Source organism: Doryrhamphus excisus, chromosome 11 (assembly GCF_030265055.1).
Source record: "Doryrhamphus excisus isolate RoL2022-K1 chromosome 11, RoL_Dexc_1.0, whole genome shotgun sequence".
Classification (NCBI taxonomy): Eukaryota; Metazoa; Chordata; class Actinopteri; order Syngnathiformes; family Syngnathidae; genus Doryrhamphus; species Doryrhamphus excisus.
Window position 1 is genome coordinate 19,229,710 of NC_080476.1, and position 16,284 is coordinate 19,245,993.

The window sequence follows — 16,284 nt, forward strand, 5'->3', positions numbered from 1 at the left end:
TAGCATGGAACTTGAATGCTTCTCTGTTCCAGGAGGAACATGCAGCATACGTTAAGAGGGGAACCTTGGTTAGCGTGGATGGCCTCAAACACGCGGCCCGCGGGCCAAATGTGGTCCGCAGGACACTAGTTTGAGGCCCCCGCCTTGATATGAAAGTTTAATGTTAGTGCGGCCCGCGCAAGTTTGATATGGATGCTGTATGGCAGGGGTCTCAAACACGCGGCCCGCGGGCCAAATGTGGCCCGCAGGACACTACTTTGAGGCCCCCGCCTTGATATGAATGTTTAATGTTAGTGCGGCCCGCGCAAGTTTGATATGGATGCTGTATGGCACGGGTCTCAAACACGCGGCCCGCGGGCCAAATGTGGTCCGCAGGACACTACTTTGAGGCCCCCCCTTGATATGAAAGTTTAATGTTAGTGCGGCCCGCGCAAGTTTGATATGGATGCTGTATGACGGGGGTCTCAAACATGCGGCCCGCGGGCCAAATGTGGTACGCATGACACTAGTTTGAGGCCCCCGCCTTGATATGAAAGTTTAATGTTAGTGTGGCCCGTGCAAGTTTGATATGGATGCTGTATGGCAGGGGTCTCAAACATGCGGCCCGCGGGTCAAATGTGGCCCGCCGGACACTACTTTGAGGCCCCCGCCTTGATATGAAAGTTTAATGTTAGTGCGGCCCGCGCAAGTTTTGATATGGATGCTGTATGGCAGGGGTCTCAAACATGCGGCCCGCGGGCCAAATGTGGTCCGCCGGACACTAGTTTGAGGCCCCCGCCTTGATATGAAAGTTTAATGTTAGTGCGGCCCGCGCAAGTTTTGATATGGATGCTGTATGGCAGGGGTCTCAAACACGCGGCCCGCGGGCCAAATGTGGTCCGCCGGACACTAGTTTGAGGCCCCCGCCTTGATATGAAAGTTTAATGAAAAAATTATTACTTTTGATTAATGTTCATGTTAAAGGTTAAATAACTGTTAATAGTTATCCTCCCTATCCGTGTGGAAGTGGTAAGTTTTTGGCGATTTAAGTTTAAAGGAAATAACTCGAAGGCTACCGTTTAGGTCGCTAGCGCTCTAGTTTGCGAGTTAGCATGTGGCTAAAGACGCTGCAGTTGCGCAATATGTTGTAAATAAATAAAGTATAAATGTGACTATAGTCGTGTTTTGTTAATTTTAATGTGAAAAAAATAATTTGTCTACCCACCAACTATATGTGGTTTCTTAAGTTTTTATTATTTGCCGTTTTATTATTATTATTATTATATTCATTTATTACTGATTGATTGATTTTCTTTATTCTTGATTTATTTATTTTTTATCTTATTTTGTACAGAAAAATAAAAATGAAGATATTCTGAAATCGGAACCAAAGCAGTGAAAAAGTTTGTATATTTTTCTGTTTTTAATAAATGTGTTTTTTTTATGTTTTTTTTTTTTTTTGGAAAACCTGATGCGGCCCAGCCTTGCCCAGACCCTAGCTCCAGTGAGCCTGACTCGCTACGTAACGTCTCTATTTAAACATCTCCTTGCAACCAGTGTAAACTGAGGAACTGAGGAACTGCATCTGGACCATATGAAAACCACAATTCCACTGTATATAAACTATAAAGTTCATATTCATACTTCTGCCCTGACTCGGCAACATTGCGTCATGCAGAATATCAACTGGTTTTTTATTCACTCTTCTGCTGCGACATTATCCTCGTGCAAACTATCACGTTGACTGTGATCACGCAGCCTTTTCTCATTTGTTATTTGTGTGTGTTCTCTACCCCCCGATGGCATTGTGAATACATTGTGTCCGCTGATTGTAGTGCAGGATGTGTGATACGGGAGATGAGAAAAACAGAAGAGATTATTCTGGCCCCAAGCAAAGCTTTAGGGCTGAACCTTGTCAATGCACCTCACATGGGGAGGAGGAAAGGGTGGGGGGGGTGGGGGGGGTGGCTAGAGAGAAAGATACAGTGGGACCATTTTATTTTGACTGACACGTGTGGAGGACAGGAAGTGACGTGGCTGAGGTTCAGAGATTACTTTTAGCTTGCCTCATTATTATTATGACTATTATGATTATGAGATTATTTAAATCCGCAATGAATTGTGCTCGTCTCACCGAACAATTACTGACACCTAGTGGCCAATGTAGAATACTCCATTCCCCATTTCAATGCTTCTTCTGCCTTATATTTTATATTTTTAGCTCATTTAGTCAGTTAATTTAGCCATTGTTATGCTTGAAAATAATTATGCTTCGAGTGAGTACAATTTGCTTAATTTTATTATTATATTTATAATATATTATCATTTATTTATTATTATTATTATTTATGTATTATTATTATATTTTTAATAATATTATTATTTAGTCAGTTAATTTAGCCATTATTATGCTTGAAAATAATTATGCTTCGAGTGAGTACAATTTGCTTAATTTTATTATTACATTTTTAATATATTATTATTTATTAATTATATTATTATTTATTAATTATATTGTTATTTATTATTATAATTGTATTTTTAATAATATAATTATAATAATAATAATTGTATTTATTATAAATATATAATATTTTATAGTATATTATTATATTTTATTATTATTATTATTATTTTTTACTAATAATAAGCCAGATTCAAACAATTGAGTTTGAGACTCCTGTTCTAAATGATGTTTTTTGTTCTGTACGGCTGTGAAGAATTTGAATCTTAGCATTTTCAGCATGGGTCTAAAGTTGAATCTCAGGGTAATGCTTGGGCGTTAGGGGGGTGGGGAAGTCAAAACAGGGACAACGTAACCCCTCTCCCATCATGCAGCTGCTGCCATGATTGCCTAGCAACGAGGAGGTGATGGACGCAGCCTGAAGATGGATTGCCACCATAAATCTTGAAGCATAGGACATGAAGGTGAGCAATGGACAAAGAACAAAAACAACCGTTTTTAGCCGTGATTATTCGCAGTTGTTCTTTGTCGGTGTGGTACTTGGCATTCTGTTGATGTTCTATAGTAGTTTTATACCTTCAAGATACTTCAGATGCTTTCATATTGTCATCCCATTCACCCATTCGCCCAATGATTAATGATAGTGGCATATGTTGCCATGGAAGGATAATAAACAGCCAGTTCTCACACCGCGGGCCGCATGTTTGAGACCCCTGCCATACACCATCCATATCAAACTTGCGCGGGTCGCACTAATATTAAACCTTCATATCAAGGCGGGGGCCTCAAAGTAGTGTCCTGCGGACCACATTTGGCCCGCGGGCCGCGTGTTTGAGACCCCTGCCATACACCATCCATATCAAACTTGCGCGGGCCACACTAATATTAAACTTTCATATCAAGGCGGGGGCCTCAAAGTAGTGTCCTGCGGGCCACATTTGGCCCACGGGCCGCGTGTTTGAGACCCCTGCTATACACCATCCATATCAAACTTGCGCGGGCCGCACTAACATTAAACCTTCATATCAAGGCGGGGGCCTTAAAGTAGTGTCTTGCGGACCCACATTTGGCCCGCGGGCCGCGTGTTTGAGACCCCTGCCATACAGCATCCATATCAAACTTGCGCGGGCCGCACTGACATTAAACGTTCATATCAAGGCGGGGGCCTCAAAGTAGTGTCCTGCGGGCCACATTTGGCCCGCGGGCCGCGTGTTTGAGACCCCTGCCATACAGCATCCATATCAAACTTGCGCGGGCCGCACTGACATTAAACGTTCATATCAAGGCGGGGGCCTCAAAGTAGTGTCCTGCGGGCCCACATTTGGACCGCGGGCCGCGTGTTTGAGACCCCTGCCATGAAGCATCCATATCAAACTTGCGTGGGCCGCGCTGACATTAAACTTTCATATCAAGCCGTGGGTCTCAAAGTAGTGTCTTGCGGACCACATTTGGCACGCGGGCCGCGTGTTTGAGACCCCTGCCATACAGCATCCATATCAAACTTGCGCGGGCCGCACTGACATTAAACGTTCATATCAAGGCGGGGGCCTCAAAGTAGTGTCCTGCGGGCCACATTTGGCCCATGGGCCACATGTTTGAGACCCCTTTCATATAGCAACTCTCCTATGCGGCTAGTGTAGTTTGGGTATAAACATCCCTGGGCTATCTGATTATGGTCTACTGCTGCGGCACTGGTGTCTAGTAACACTCAGAGAGAACGCTCAACCATCCATCAAACAGTGAGTGTCTGTCTAAGGCTTTTTTTTTTCCACCCTGCTTCTTCTCGTCCTGGCTCTCCAGTTACAGCCATACACCAGCGACCTAAATAATATTCTTCATGATAAATGGCACTATAAGCCCGGTATCCATCATTAATCTGATTTTTTAAAGAAGCATCCATCTTTCAGAGAGCCTGTTAGGGCCACAGGAGAGCCGAGCAGCACCGGGTTCATTTAAAGGCCAAGCTTGCTGAGTGAGTGATACCTGTCAGCCCTGCTCATCAGGGACCCACACACACACACACACATACCACATTAAACACTGGCGCCATATGGTCACACACACACACACACAATGCTTCTTAAAGAGTTCAGCTTGTATACACTGAAATAAGAGTACACACAAAAAAAGTATATTTAAAAAAGTACATTTTTTGAGCCAAAAACTAAATCAAACATGAGAAAAATCTTGTGGCACAACACTTGTAACAAAAAATGTTACAAAATGTCACCACAAACTCACACGGAAGCAATATTCCAATCTCTTGTCTACACGCGGCGTGAAAATCAACCAAAATAGTGAATAGGGCATGCCCAGTAAAACGTAAACATCAACATCACGTGATACCGACTTCCGACGAGTTTTTCTCTGAAATTTAGTTTGAATCAAAAACAAACTTTGCACGTTTTTTTTTACATTGGAAAAATTTTACTGGGCATGCCCAGTAAAACGTAAACATCAACATCACGTGATGAAATTATAAAAAAAGTGATATTGGATAATTCCTCACGGCACAATTGACTGGTTTCTCAAGGTACACTAGTGTGCCGCGGCACAGTGGTTGAAAAATCACTGCAATAGGGCATGCCCAGTAAAACGTAAAAATCAACATCACGTGATACCGGCTTCCGACGAGTTTTTCTCTGAAATTTAGTTTGAATCAAAAACAAACTTTGCACGTTTTTTTGCATTGGAAAAATTTTACTGGGCATGCCTAGTAAAACGTAAACATCAACATCACGTGATACCGGCTTCCGACAAGTTTTTCTTTCACATGTCAGAATATTGCCAGTTTTTCGTCTGTCCAGTCTTGAAATTTTTTTTGGGCATGCCCAGTAAATTTTTTCCAATGTAAAAAACGTGCCATGGCTCAAAAAAGCTTTTTTGAAAACACTGGTCTAGAGCAGTGTTTTTCAAGCTTTTTTGAGCCACGGCACGTTTTTACATTGGAAACATTTTATTAGGCATGCCCAGTAAAACGTAAACATCAACATCACGTGATACCGGCTTCCGTGAGTTTTTCTTCCACTTGTTGGAATAACTCCAGTATTGCCAGTTTTTCGTCTGTCCAGTCTTGAAATTTTTGGGGGGCATGCCCAGTAAAATGTTTCCAATGTAAAAAAACATGCCATGGCTCAAAAAAGCTTTTTTGAAAACACTGGTCTAGAGCAGTGTTTTTCAACCTTTTTTGAGCCACGGCACATTTTTTACATTGGAAAAATGTTACTGGGCATGCCCAGTAAAACGTAAACATCAACATCACGTGATACCGGCTTCCGTGAGTTTTTCTTCCACTTGTCGGAATAACGCCAGTATTGCCAGTTTTTCGTCTGTCCAGTCTTGAATTTTTTTTTGGGCATGCCCAGTAAAATTTTTCCAATGTAAAAAACGTGCCGTGGCTGAAAAAAGTTTTTTTGAGCCTTTTTTTTTTAGTCAATAGGGCATGCCCAGTAAAACGTAAACATCAACATCACGTGATACCGACTGACAGTTTCTCAAGAAAATTCCGACACTCATTAAAAGATCTCGGAATAACCTAACAGTTTCAGGAAAACTGGAAAATCTCCCAAATATGACATACAAGAGTGTATTTTTTTTGCACGTCATTTCTCAACCTCTTTCCCAATTCTTTGTCTTGTCTTTGTCTCGTTGACTCTGTCTTTGACTCAGTGCCCCCCCCCCCCCCGCCCCCCCACGTATACACCTCCCTCCCATGTGTGTCTGCTAAAGCCAGTTTGATAAATGACACACGTCACCATGTCAGAAGCGAAGGGTGGGTCAGTGATAAATGACTCTGTTGAAAAGGAAATCGGCTCTCTGGCATGGCCGGAGCTATTCTCCTTCTGGATTGGGTTTCAGACACCCCCCCCCCCCCAACCCCCCCACGATGACTGGCGCAGCTCGGTTTCCCCCTAAAAACGAGTGAATGGAGTGATCCAGTGTGTCCCGATTGTCGCTATTTTTACAAAGTCCCCGACTGAAAAGCTCATCTGAAAGCCGAAAAAGTGGATGCATAACACTTTTCTATTTTGTGACACTGCACTTTGTTCGATTCCGGAGCCGTGACATCTGCCAAGTGTTTGTTACTCCCACTTTCTGCCCTTTTTTCTTCTCTTACACTCACTTCCTGGTAGGGTGGTAATGTTATCATTACCAGGGTAGGATTTATGGATTCAAGGCCTATGGCAAAAACAAAAAAGGCATCTGTCAATACCAGTGGGAAACACAGCCTCGCTCGTTCCACTGGTGCTCAGAACCTCATTAGGTATGCACTTATCAGACACATAGATCACAGACGTGACTCAACCTCAACGGAATCCAGCCAAAAGATTTTCATTAGCGACCAAAGGCCTGCGAGGCCCAAATATTCACTTGCACGTGTGAATAAGACGAGAAGCCTTACAACCACACCGCACCTTCGACACCTCGTGAGGAAAAAGCAGTAGAAAATAAAATAAAATAAAATAAAATAAAATAAAATAAAATAAAATAAAATAAAATAAAATAAAATAAAATAAAATAAAATAAAATAAAATAAAATAAAATAAAATAAAAACAACTTAAACTACATAAAGTACTCCTTGCTGACTTTATTGCCATATTTTCACAGTATTCCTGTAATATAACGACTCAATTACGACTCAAATAGACAAAAAATAAAATAAAATCAAAAAACTTGAAACACTTCTATGCTAGGACTACGTTATGCTAGCCATAGCATTTCAGTATGTGGAATCAAACTATGGAATGGATTGAGTAAGGGAATCAAACAATGCACAACGATGAGCCAATTCAAGAAACAATACAAGCAGTTGATGTTTGCTAAATACAAGGATGATAAAATTAAATTAATTTAAATAAAATTAAATAAAATTAAATAAAATTAAGTAAAATTAAATAAAATTAAATAAATTAAATAAAATTAAAACAAAAAAATCTATAAAACTATATTAGGAAAGCAGGAAGTGGACAAATGTAAGGCTCCAGCACCCCCCGCGACCTTCGTGAGGAAAAAGCGGTAGAAAATGAATGAATGAAAATAAAATAAAATAAAATAAAATAAAATAAAATAAAATAAAATAAAATAAAATAAAATAAAATAAAATAAAATAAAATAAAATAAAATAAAATAAAATAAAATAAAATAAAATAAAATAAAATAAAATAGGAAAGCAGGAAGTGAACAAATGTAACAGTTACTGATTGTACCAGATGGAGGGGTAGGATTTAATAAGCTTTGTTTCTTCCTACTCCTTTTTGGACATGTGGAACTGGGAACTGATTATGGGATGCACTCGATTGTAATCTGTAATAAAAACCATTACCATTACCATTAATAGTGACTGAGAATCAAACCCAGATCTTATGCCAGAGCAGTTGGGAACAGGGATGAAACTAAACTAAACTAAACTAAAAAATTTAATTTAATTTAATTTAATTTAATTTAATTTAATTTAATTTAATTTAATTTAATTTAATTTAATTTAATTTAATTTAATTTAATTTAATTTAATTTAATTTAATTTAATTTAATTTAATTTAATTTAATAAAAATAAAAATTAAAACTAAAAAAAAAAACTATATTAGGAAAGCAGGAAGTGAACAAATGTAACAGTTACTGATTTTCTTAAAACCGGAGCAATAAATTCAAATGTGTTTCTGACTTGGCATAGATGAAGAAGACACAAGGGTAAATTCAAGCAAGTAGGCTGCGGTTACAAACACCTCATTGGCCGCCCATGTCCACCACGCTCAGCGTGGTCCAAGCGAGCAAATAAGAAAGTGCAAGTCCACTGATACGTACATTCACGAGTGATGGCTGCCAGTCTGGCACTTTCAATCTAACCCTGCAGAAACAGGAGACTGTTACCATGGAGGATGTTCCAAAGCGGACCGACTCCCCCCCCCCCCACCCGTCTTCTTCTATCTCGGTCATAAACACTTTAAACAAGGTTTAAAAGAAAAGCCAAATTATTTTTTTTCCGATTAAAATTAAAAATCCTTTTTTTTATTTACAACATATTGCGCAACTGCAGCGTCTTGGGACACATGCTAACTCGCAAACTAGACAGCTAGCGACCTAAACGGTAGCCTTCAAGTTATTTCCTTGAAACTTAAATCGCCAAAAACTTACCACTTCCACACGGATAGGGAGGCAAGTTAAAACAAAATTTGGGCAAAAAACGCATTTATTAAAAACAGAATTTTTTTTCTCAAAAATCAACAGATTTTCTACAATAAAAGCTCTGATAAAACATTCCACTGTTTTCAAATATCTTAATTTTTATTTTTCTACACAAAATAAGATGAAAAATAAATAAATCAAGAATAAAGAAAATCAATCAATCAGTAATAAATAAATATAATAATAATAAAAAACGGCAAATAATAAAAACTTAAGAAACCACATATAGTTTTTTTTCCGATTAAAATTAAAAATACTTTTTTTTTATTTACAACATATTGCGCAACTGCAGCGTCTTGAGACACATGCTAACTCGCAAACTAGACAGCTAGCGACCTAAACGGTAGCCTCCAAGTTATTTCCTTTCAACTTAAATAGCCAAAAACTTACCACTTCCACACGGATAGGGAGGATAACTATTAACAGTTATTTAACCTTTAACATGAACATTAATCAAACGTAATATTTTTTTCCGGGTACATGATACCATACAGCATCCATATCAAACTTTAACATTAAACTTTCATATCAAGGCGGGGGCCTCAAAGTAGTGTCCTGCGGGCCACATTTGGCCGGCGGGCCGCGTGTTTGAGACCACTGCTATCAGTCATTTATTAGAAATAGTAAATAAAAGTTAGCTTTATGTCTAAATGAAGCATTTTCAAGCATAAAAATGGCGAAATGAACCAAAACACAAATAGAAGGAATGCTATTCTAAATTGTTAGCTAGGTGTCGGTCGCCAGAACAACAGGATTTAGTTGCAGCTTTAAATGATCTCCAACAGGTACAATAACAATAGCATAATAAACAAAACAACACAGGGTGCTGAAGCTCACATTTAGCCCGCGGGCCACATGTTTGAGACCCCTGCTTGTGAGTATAAGCGGTAGAAAATGAATGAATGAAAATAAAATAAAATAAAATAAAATAAAATAAAATAAAATAAAATAAAATAAAATAAAATAAAATAAAATAAAATAAAATAAAATAAAATAAAATAAAATAAAATAAAATAAAATAAATGAGCCAATTCAAGAAACAATACAAGCAGTTGATGTTTGCTAAATACAAGGATGATAAAATTAAATAAAATTAAATAAAATTAAAACAAAAAAATCTATAAAACTATATTAGGAAAGCAGGAAGTGAACAAATGTAAGGCTCCAGCACCCCCCCGCGACCCTCGTGAGGAAAAAGCGGTAGAAAATGAATGAATGAAAATAAAATAAAATAAAATAAAATAAAATAAAATAAAATAAAAACAACTTAAACTGCATTAGGAAAACAGGAAGTGAACAAATGTAAGGCTCCAGCACCCGCCCCCCGACCCTCGTGAGGAAAAAGCGGTAGAAAATAAAATAAAATAAAATAAAATAAAATAAAATAAAATAAAATAAAATAAAATAAAATAAAATAAAATAAAATAAAATAAAATAAAATAAAATAAAATAAAATAAACTACATTAGGAAAGCAGGAAGTGAACAAGGCACAAATCTAATAAAAGTACGCCCCGGATGGGAACGGTCACACAAACTTATGGTGCCTTCAGGTTCTGATTTCTGTTTTTTAGAGATTCCACCTTTCATATAGCAACTCTGCTATGCGGCTAGTGTAGTTTGGGTATAAACATCTGATTATGGTCCATATTTACACCAAAAGTTGTAAAGCCAATGTTGTTTTTTTTTGTTAATTCGCCAAAGTCGCTCCATCGCCATCGGTTCTTAACCAACCACAAAGTCATGTTTACAGGGATCCGTTACATTTCCGATTGCCCTCACTCAGACCCGAATCAGGTACGCGCACTACATTTGTCACCTCTAGCGCCAAATTGAGTTACACCACAACCAAAGGACCAAAGGCGAGCGTCTCTGTGTAATATCAAGTTGATTACATCAAAGTGGTGGCAAACCTCATCGGGGCCCGGGCACCCCGAGCTTGTCATATCCAATCGCGAGGCCTGTCAGGACTCCATCAGCCTCTCGGCTAATTGGAGCGATGCTAATGAAGCAAGGCAAAACAAGTTTTTTTTTATACTGCGTAAGAGACTCAGACAGTAGAAGAGGCGGAAAGTGTATGCGTGAGAAGACAATGAAGTGTGTGTGTGTGTGTGTGTATGGGGGAGGTAGATTTTTCATGCAAGTCTCAAGGTTGCAGCGGGCCGACTCCCCCCCCCCCCTCTAAGTCCCTAATCAAGGCCCATCATCTGTCATCCTTTTCTTTGCTCTCTCTATCACCGCGCTCTGTGCTGCAATCAATTCATCATCACCCTTTGTGTGCCACTGAACAGTTGACAACTTTATAACTTGCAGCTGCACCGGCTGACTGACAAGGGGGTGCGAGGGGAGCACGAAAAAAAAAAAAAAAAAACGATGCATGAATGAACGCACAAAGAAGCGTGGTTTCGGATCGGGAAAAAAAAAAAAAAAAAAAAAAAAGTTGTTTTCTAAAAACACTAAAACGATCTGTATTAGAGGTCTTTTATTCGCTTTCATCGACACACAAACAGAAGAAAAAAAAAAAGAAAACATCCTTCTCACTGATCTGAAATCAGAAAGCTTTCAGTCATTCTTTATGTGCTCCCCGCGGCCACTCTGAGCCAGTGAGCATGTACATTAGGAGCCGGGGCATTTTGATGAAATAAAAGCCCGGGCCGGCTTATGGCTAAACAGAATGGGAGCACTCACTCAGCCTGTCTCTGATTGACCATTAAAGCCATTGATGAATGGGCCTGTCAGGGTGGAGACAATTAAATCAAACATGAAACAAAGCCGTTGTGGCGGCCCCGGTCTGACAGAGCAAACCCATTCCTCCCCTCCATTACATTGCACACAGCTCCTTTTACAACATCCTTATACCCGCCTCCCGACTCCCGATTCTCGCCGCCCCTGCGAGCACATGGGAGTGTCATGTCCACACCGACATACAGACTTAAAAAAAAATCAATCAATCAGTAATAAATAAATATAATAATAATAAAAAAAACGGCAAGTTATTTCCTTTCAACTTAAATCGCCAAAAAATTACCACTTCCACACGGATAGGGAGGCAAGTTAAAACAAAAAAACGCATTTGTTCTCAAATATCTTAATAAAACGGTAGCCTTCAAGTTATTTCCTTTCAACTTAAATCGCCAAAAACTTACCACTTCCACACGGATAGGAGGCAAGTTAAAACAAAATTCGGGCAAAAAACGCATTTATTAAAAACAGAAAAATATACAAATTTTTTCAGTGCTTTGGTTCCAATTTTCTACAATAAAAGCTCTGATAAAACATTCCACTGTTCTCAAATATCTTCATTTTTATTTTTCTACACAAAATAAGATGAAAAATAAATAAATCAAGAATAAAGAAAATCAATCAATCAGTAATAAATAAATATAATAATAATAAAAAAAACGGCAAATAATAAAAACTTAAGAAACCACATATAGTTTTTTTTCCGATTAAAATTAAAAATACTTTTTTTTAATTTACAACATATTGCGCAACTGCAGCGTCTTGGGACACATGCTAACTCGCAAACTAGACCGCTAGCGACCTAAACGGTAGCCTTCAAGTTATTTCCTTGAAACTTAAATAGCCAAAAACTTACCACTTCCACACGGATAGGGAGGATAACTATTAACAGTTATTTAACCTTTATTTAACCTGAGTACATGATACCATACAGCATCCGTATCAAACTTTAACATTAAACTTTCATATCAATATCAATATAAAAACAACTTAAACTACATTAGGAAAGCAGGAAGTGAACAAATGTAAGGCTCCAGCACCCCCCCGCGACCCTCGTGAGGAAAAAGCGGTAGAAAATGAATGAATGAATGAAAATAAAATAAAATAAAAATAAAAATAAAAATAAAAATAAAAATAAAAATAAAAATAAAAATAAAAATAAAAATAAAAATAAAAATAAAAATAAAAATAAAAATAAAAATAAAAATAAAAATAAAAATAAAAATAAAAGTAAAAGTAAAAATAAAAATAAAAATAAAAATAAAAATAAAAATAAAAATAAAAATAAAAATAAAAATAAAAATAAAAATAAAAATAAAATAAAATAAAATAAAATAAACTTAAACTACATTAGGAAAGCAGGAAGTGAACAAATGTAAGGCTCCAGCACCCCCCCGCCCGTGACCCTCGTGAGGAAAAAGCGGTAGAAAATAAAATAAAATAAAATAAAAACAACTTAAACTACATTAGGAAAGCAGGAAGTGAACAAGGCACAAAGCTAATAAAAGTACGCCCCGGATGGGAGTTGCCACAACACTGCGTTTTCACGGGTATCATGTCACAGTTTAAATTCGTCCCCTTGTTAAGCAATTAATAATTACTAATTTTTTTATTATTCATGTAAAACTCATGTTTACTCATGTTTTAACTCTGTATTAACCAACGAATGTTGTATTTTTATTCAACTCCATTCTTTTGTAAAGTGTCTGAGTATTTTGAAAAGCGCTATACAAATAAAATGTATTATTATTTATTGTAAAACACAGCACAACCACTAGAGGCGCTGTTGAGTCAGTCGCTACTATTTTACTTGTTTAAATAGGAACAGTAATCTGAACAGGAAGTTGAGCTAAATCTCTGCATAGGGTATGATGTCACAGTTTAAATTCGTCCCCTTGTTAAGCAAGGGCGTGATAATTGAATCATAATTAATGAATCATTTGTTGAGGATTTTTGATTTTTTAATGTAATACACAGCACAACCACTAGAGGCGCTGTTGAGTAAGTCACTACTATTTTACTGTTTAAATAAATCACAAACAGGAAGTTGAGCTACATCTCAACTGCGTTTAGACGGGTATGATGTCACAGTTTAAATTCGTCCCCTTGTTAAGCAAGAGCGTCATAATTGATTCATAATTAATGAATAATTTGTTCAGGATTTTTGATTTTTCATGTAAAACACAGTGCAGCCACTAGTGGCGCTGTTGAGTCAGTCGCTACTATTTTACTGTTCAAAGAAGCACAAACAGGAAGTTAAGCTACATCTCTGTATACTTCCACTACGGCACAACATTGACAATGTAGCATCCCAGGGCGCGTTTAAACCAACAACTATTCCCATTATGGACAGTTTTTGGAATGTGGAAGGAAGCCCACTCCGTATAAAATTCCTCTTCACTGGTAACACTTCCTCAAAAGACGATTTAAAGTGACTTTTCCAGCTATCTAAATCCGCCAAATCACAATCGAAGGTTATATCGCCACCTGTTGTCACGGAGCGAAAGTGCATCTTCCAACTACGCCTTTAAAAGAACGCTTGCGGGTACATTTTGACTGTTTTTTCCGAGTCTCTTGACCATCAGCGAGCGAGGCTCAAAAGTACTGAAACCTTGAAGTGGTCCAAATGTGACGTCACCGCATAGTGGGAAGTGATTTTCTGATGCAAATGGAGAGAGATCGGATCAAAGCCGCGTGACAGCCAATCAATCAACCGTCAAATCGGACATGGCAAGTGTCGATTATGGCTCCTTCCAGCCCACAGAGCTCCATTGTGTGCTACTAAATTGTTTATCTTACTGAAAGGGGAAGAGAAAGAACGCTACGGATAGTTTGTGGAAAGAAGTTATGCGTGGAAGATGAAGCGGCTAGCGTGTTATTGTTACAGCACGGAATCAAACACGAAAAGGGGGGGGGGGCTTTAAAAAGACACCACAACAGTCGCTGACGTGTGAGAGTTTGACGCTATTTTCACGCACGTCATCGTGGATACGTACCTGCCGCGCGCTTCGGCGCTTCTTGTTTCCTCCGCGGCATTTGGGGACCGGATTTGCGGGGATTTCCGCCCAAAACTCCTCCTTTTCGTCCCTCGTCGCTGACGGGAAGATCCACGCCTCTGCTCAGAGAGAAAGATTCACGTCACGGCGCGACGAGGACGAGGACGGTTCCAGCACGGGAGAGGAAAAAGTCATGATGGTTCGGCGGAAGAAGTGTGCACACGCGGCGTGGGCACGTCAATAATGTTGTCGTCTGGTGGTGCGTTCAAGGAGGATCTCTCTCTCTTTCTCTCTCTCTCTCTCTCTCTCACACACACACACACAAAAAAACACGCACACGCACACACGCAGCCTGCGTCCAGCTCGGCCGCCTGCTTTGTAAGAAGCAAACTTGTGGATAAGAGAGATGATCACGTCACTCAAAGTGGGAGAATGGGCAAACCCACCGCCCCCTTTTTAACTCTTTACTAGACAGAAAGGGGAGTGGACGCCTCCTCTTTCCTCCTTTTCTCTCCCCTCTATGGACACTTCACGTTCATCCTCTTTCTATTCCTCTACTCCTCTATTCCTCTACTCCGCTACTCCTCTATTCTTCTACTCTATTCCTATATTCATCTACTCCTCTATTCCTCAATCCATCTATTCCTCTACTCATCTACTCCTATTAATCTATTCCTCTTCTCCTCTACTCCTCTATTCCTCTACTCCGCTACTCCTCTATTCTTCTACTCTATTCCTCTATTCATCTACTCCTCTATTCCTCTATTCCTCAATCCATCTATTCCTCTACTCATCTACTCCTATTAATCTATTCATCTTCTCCTCTATTCATCTATTTACTCTATTGCTCTGTTCCTCTATTCCTCTACTCCTCTATTCCTCTATTCATCTATTCCTCTACTCTGCTACTCCTCTATTCTTCTACTCTATTCATCTACTCCTCTATTCCTCTACTCCTCTATTCATCTATTCCTCTACTCTGCTACTCCTCTATTCTTCTACTCTATTCATCTACTCCTCTATTCCTCTACTCCTCTATTCATCTATTCCTCAATTCATCGACTACTCTATTGCTCTGTTCCTCTATTCCTCTACTCCTCTATTCCTCTATTCATCTATTCCTCTACTCCTCTATTCCTCTATTCATCTATTCCTCTACTCCTCTATTCCTCTATTCATCTATTCCTCTTCTCCTCTACTCCTCTATTCATCTATTTACTCTATTGCTCTGTTCCTCTATTCCTCCATTCCTCTACTCCTCTATTCCTCTATTAATCTATTCCTCTACTCCTTTATTCATCTATTCCTCTACTCCGCTACTCCTCTATTCTTCTACTCTATTCCTCTATTCCTCTACTCTTCTATTCCTCTACTCCTCTATTCATCTACTCCTCTATTCCTCAATCCATCTATTTCTCTACTCATCTACTCCTATTCATCTATTCCTCTTCTCCTCTACTCCTATTCATCTATTCCTCAATTCATCGACTACTCTATTGCTCTATTCCTCTATTCTTCTGTTCCTCTATTCCTCTACTCCTCTACTCCTCTATTCCTCTACTTCTCAATTCATTTATTCCTCAATTCATCTATTCCTATACTCCTCAATTTATCTATTCCTCAATTCATCTATTCCTCTACTCCTCTATTCCTCTACTCCTCTATTCCTCAATTAATCTATTCCTCTACTCGTCTATTCCTCAATTAATCTATTCATGTACTCCTCTATTCCTCTAGTCCTCAATTCTTCTATTCCTCTACTACTCTATTCCTCTACTCCTCAATTCATCTATTCCTCAATTCATCTATTCCTCTACTCCTCAATTCCTCTATTCATCTATTCCTCTACTCCTCTATTCATCCATTCTTCTACTCCTCTATTCCTCAATTAATCTATTCCTGTACTCCTCTATTCCTCTA

The 16,284-nt window shown here is 38.6% G+C and overlaps 2 protein-coding genes across 2 annotated transcripts in view; one reads left to right on the forward strand and one right to left on the reverse strand.

Moving 5' to 3' along the window:
• The window catches only part of tshz3a (teashirt zinc finger homeobox 3a), a 29,846-nt gene extending 15,076 nt beyond the window's left edge, over positions 1-14,770 (reverse strand). The window contains exon 1 of the mRNA XM_058087575.1: positions 14,365-14,770. Within this exon, the coding sequence (XP_057943558.1) occupies positions 14,365-14,404 (40 nt within the window). The 5' untranslated portion in view covers positions 14,405-14,770. The remainder of the gene's footprint in view (positions 1-14,364) is intronic.
• A 114-nt stretch (positions 14,771-14,884) lies between these two features.
• LOC131138356 (dynein heavy chain-like) lies at positions 14,885-16,072 on the forward strand. The gene has a single exon (XM_058087198.1). The coding sequence runs from the start codon at positions 14,885-14,887 to the stop codon at positions 16,070-16,072; it is 1,188 nt and encodes a 395-aa protein (XP_057943181.1).
• The last annotated feature ends 212 nt before the right edge of the window (positions 16,073-16,284 follow it).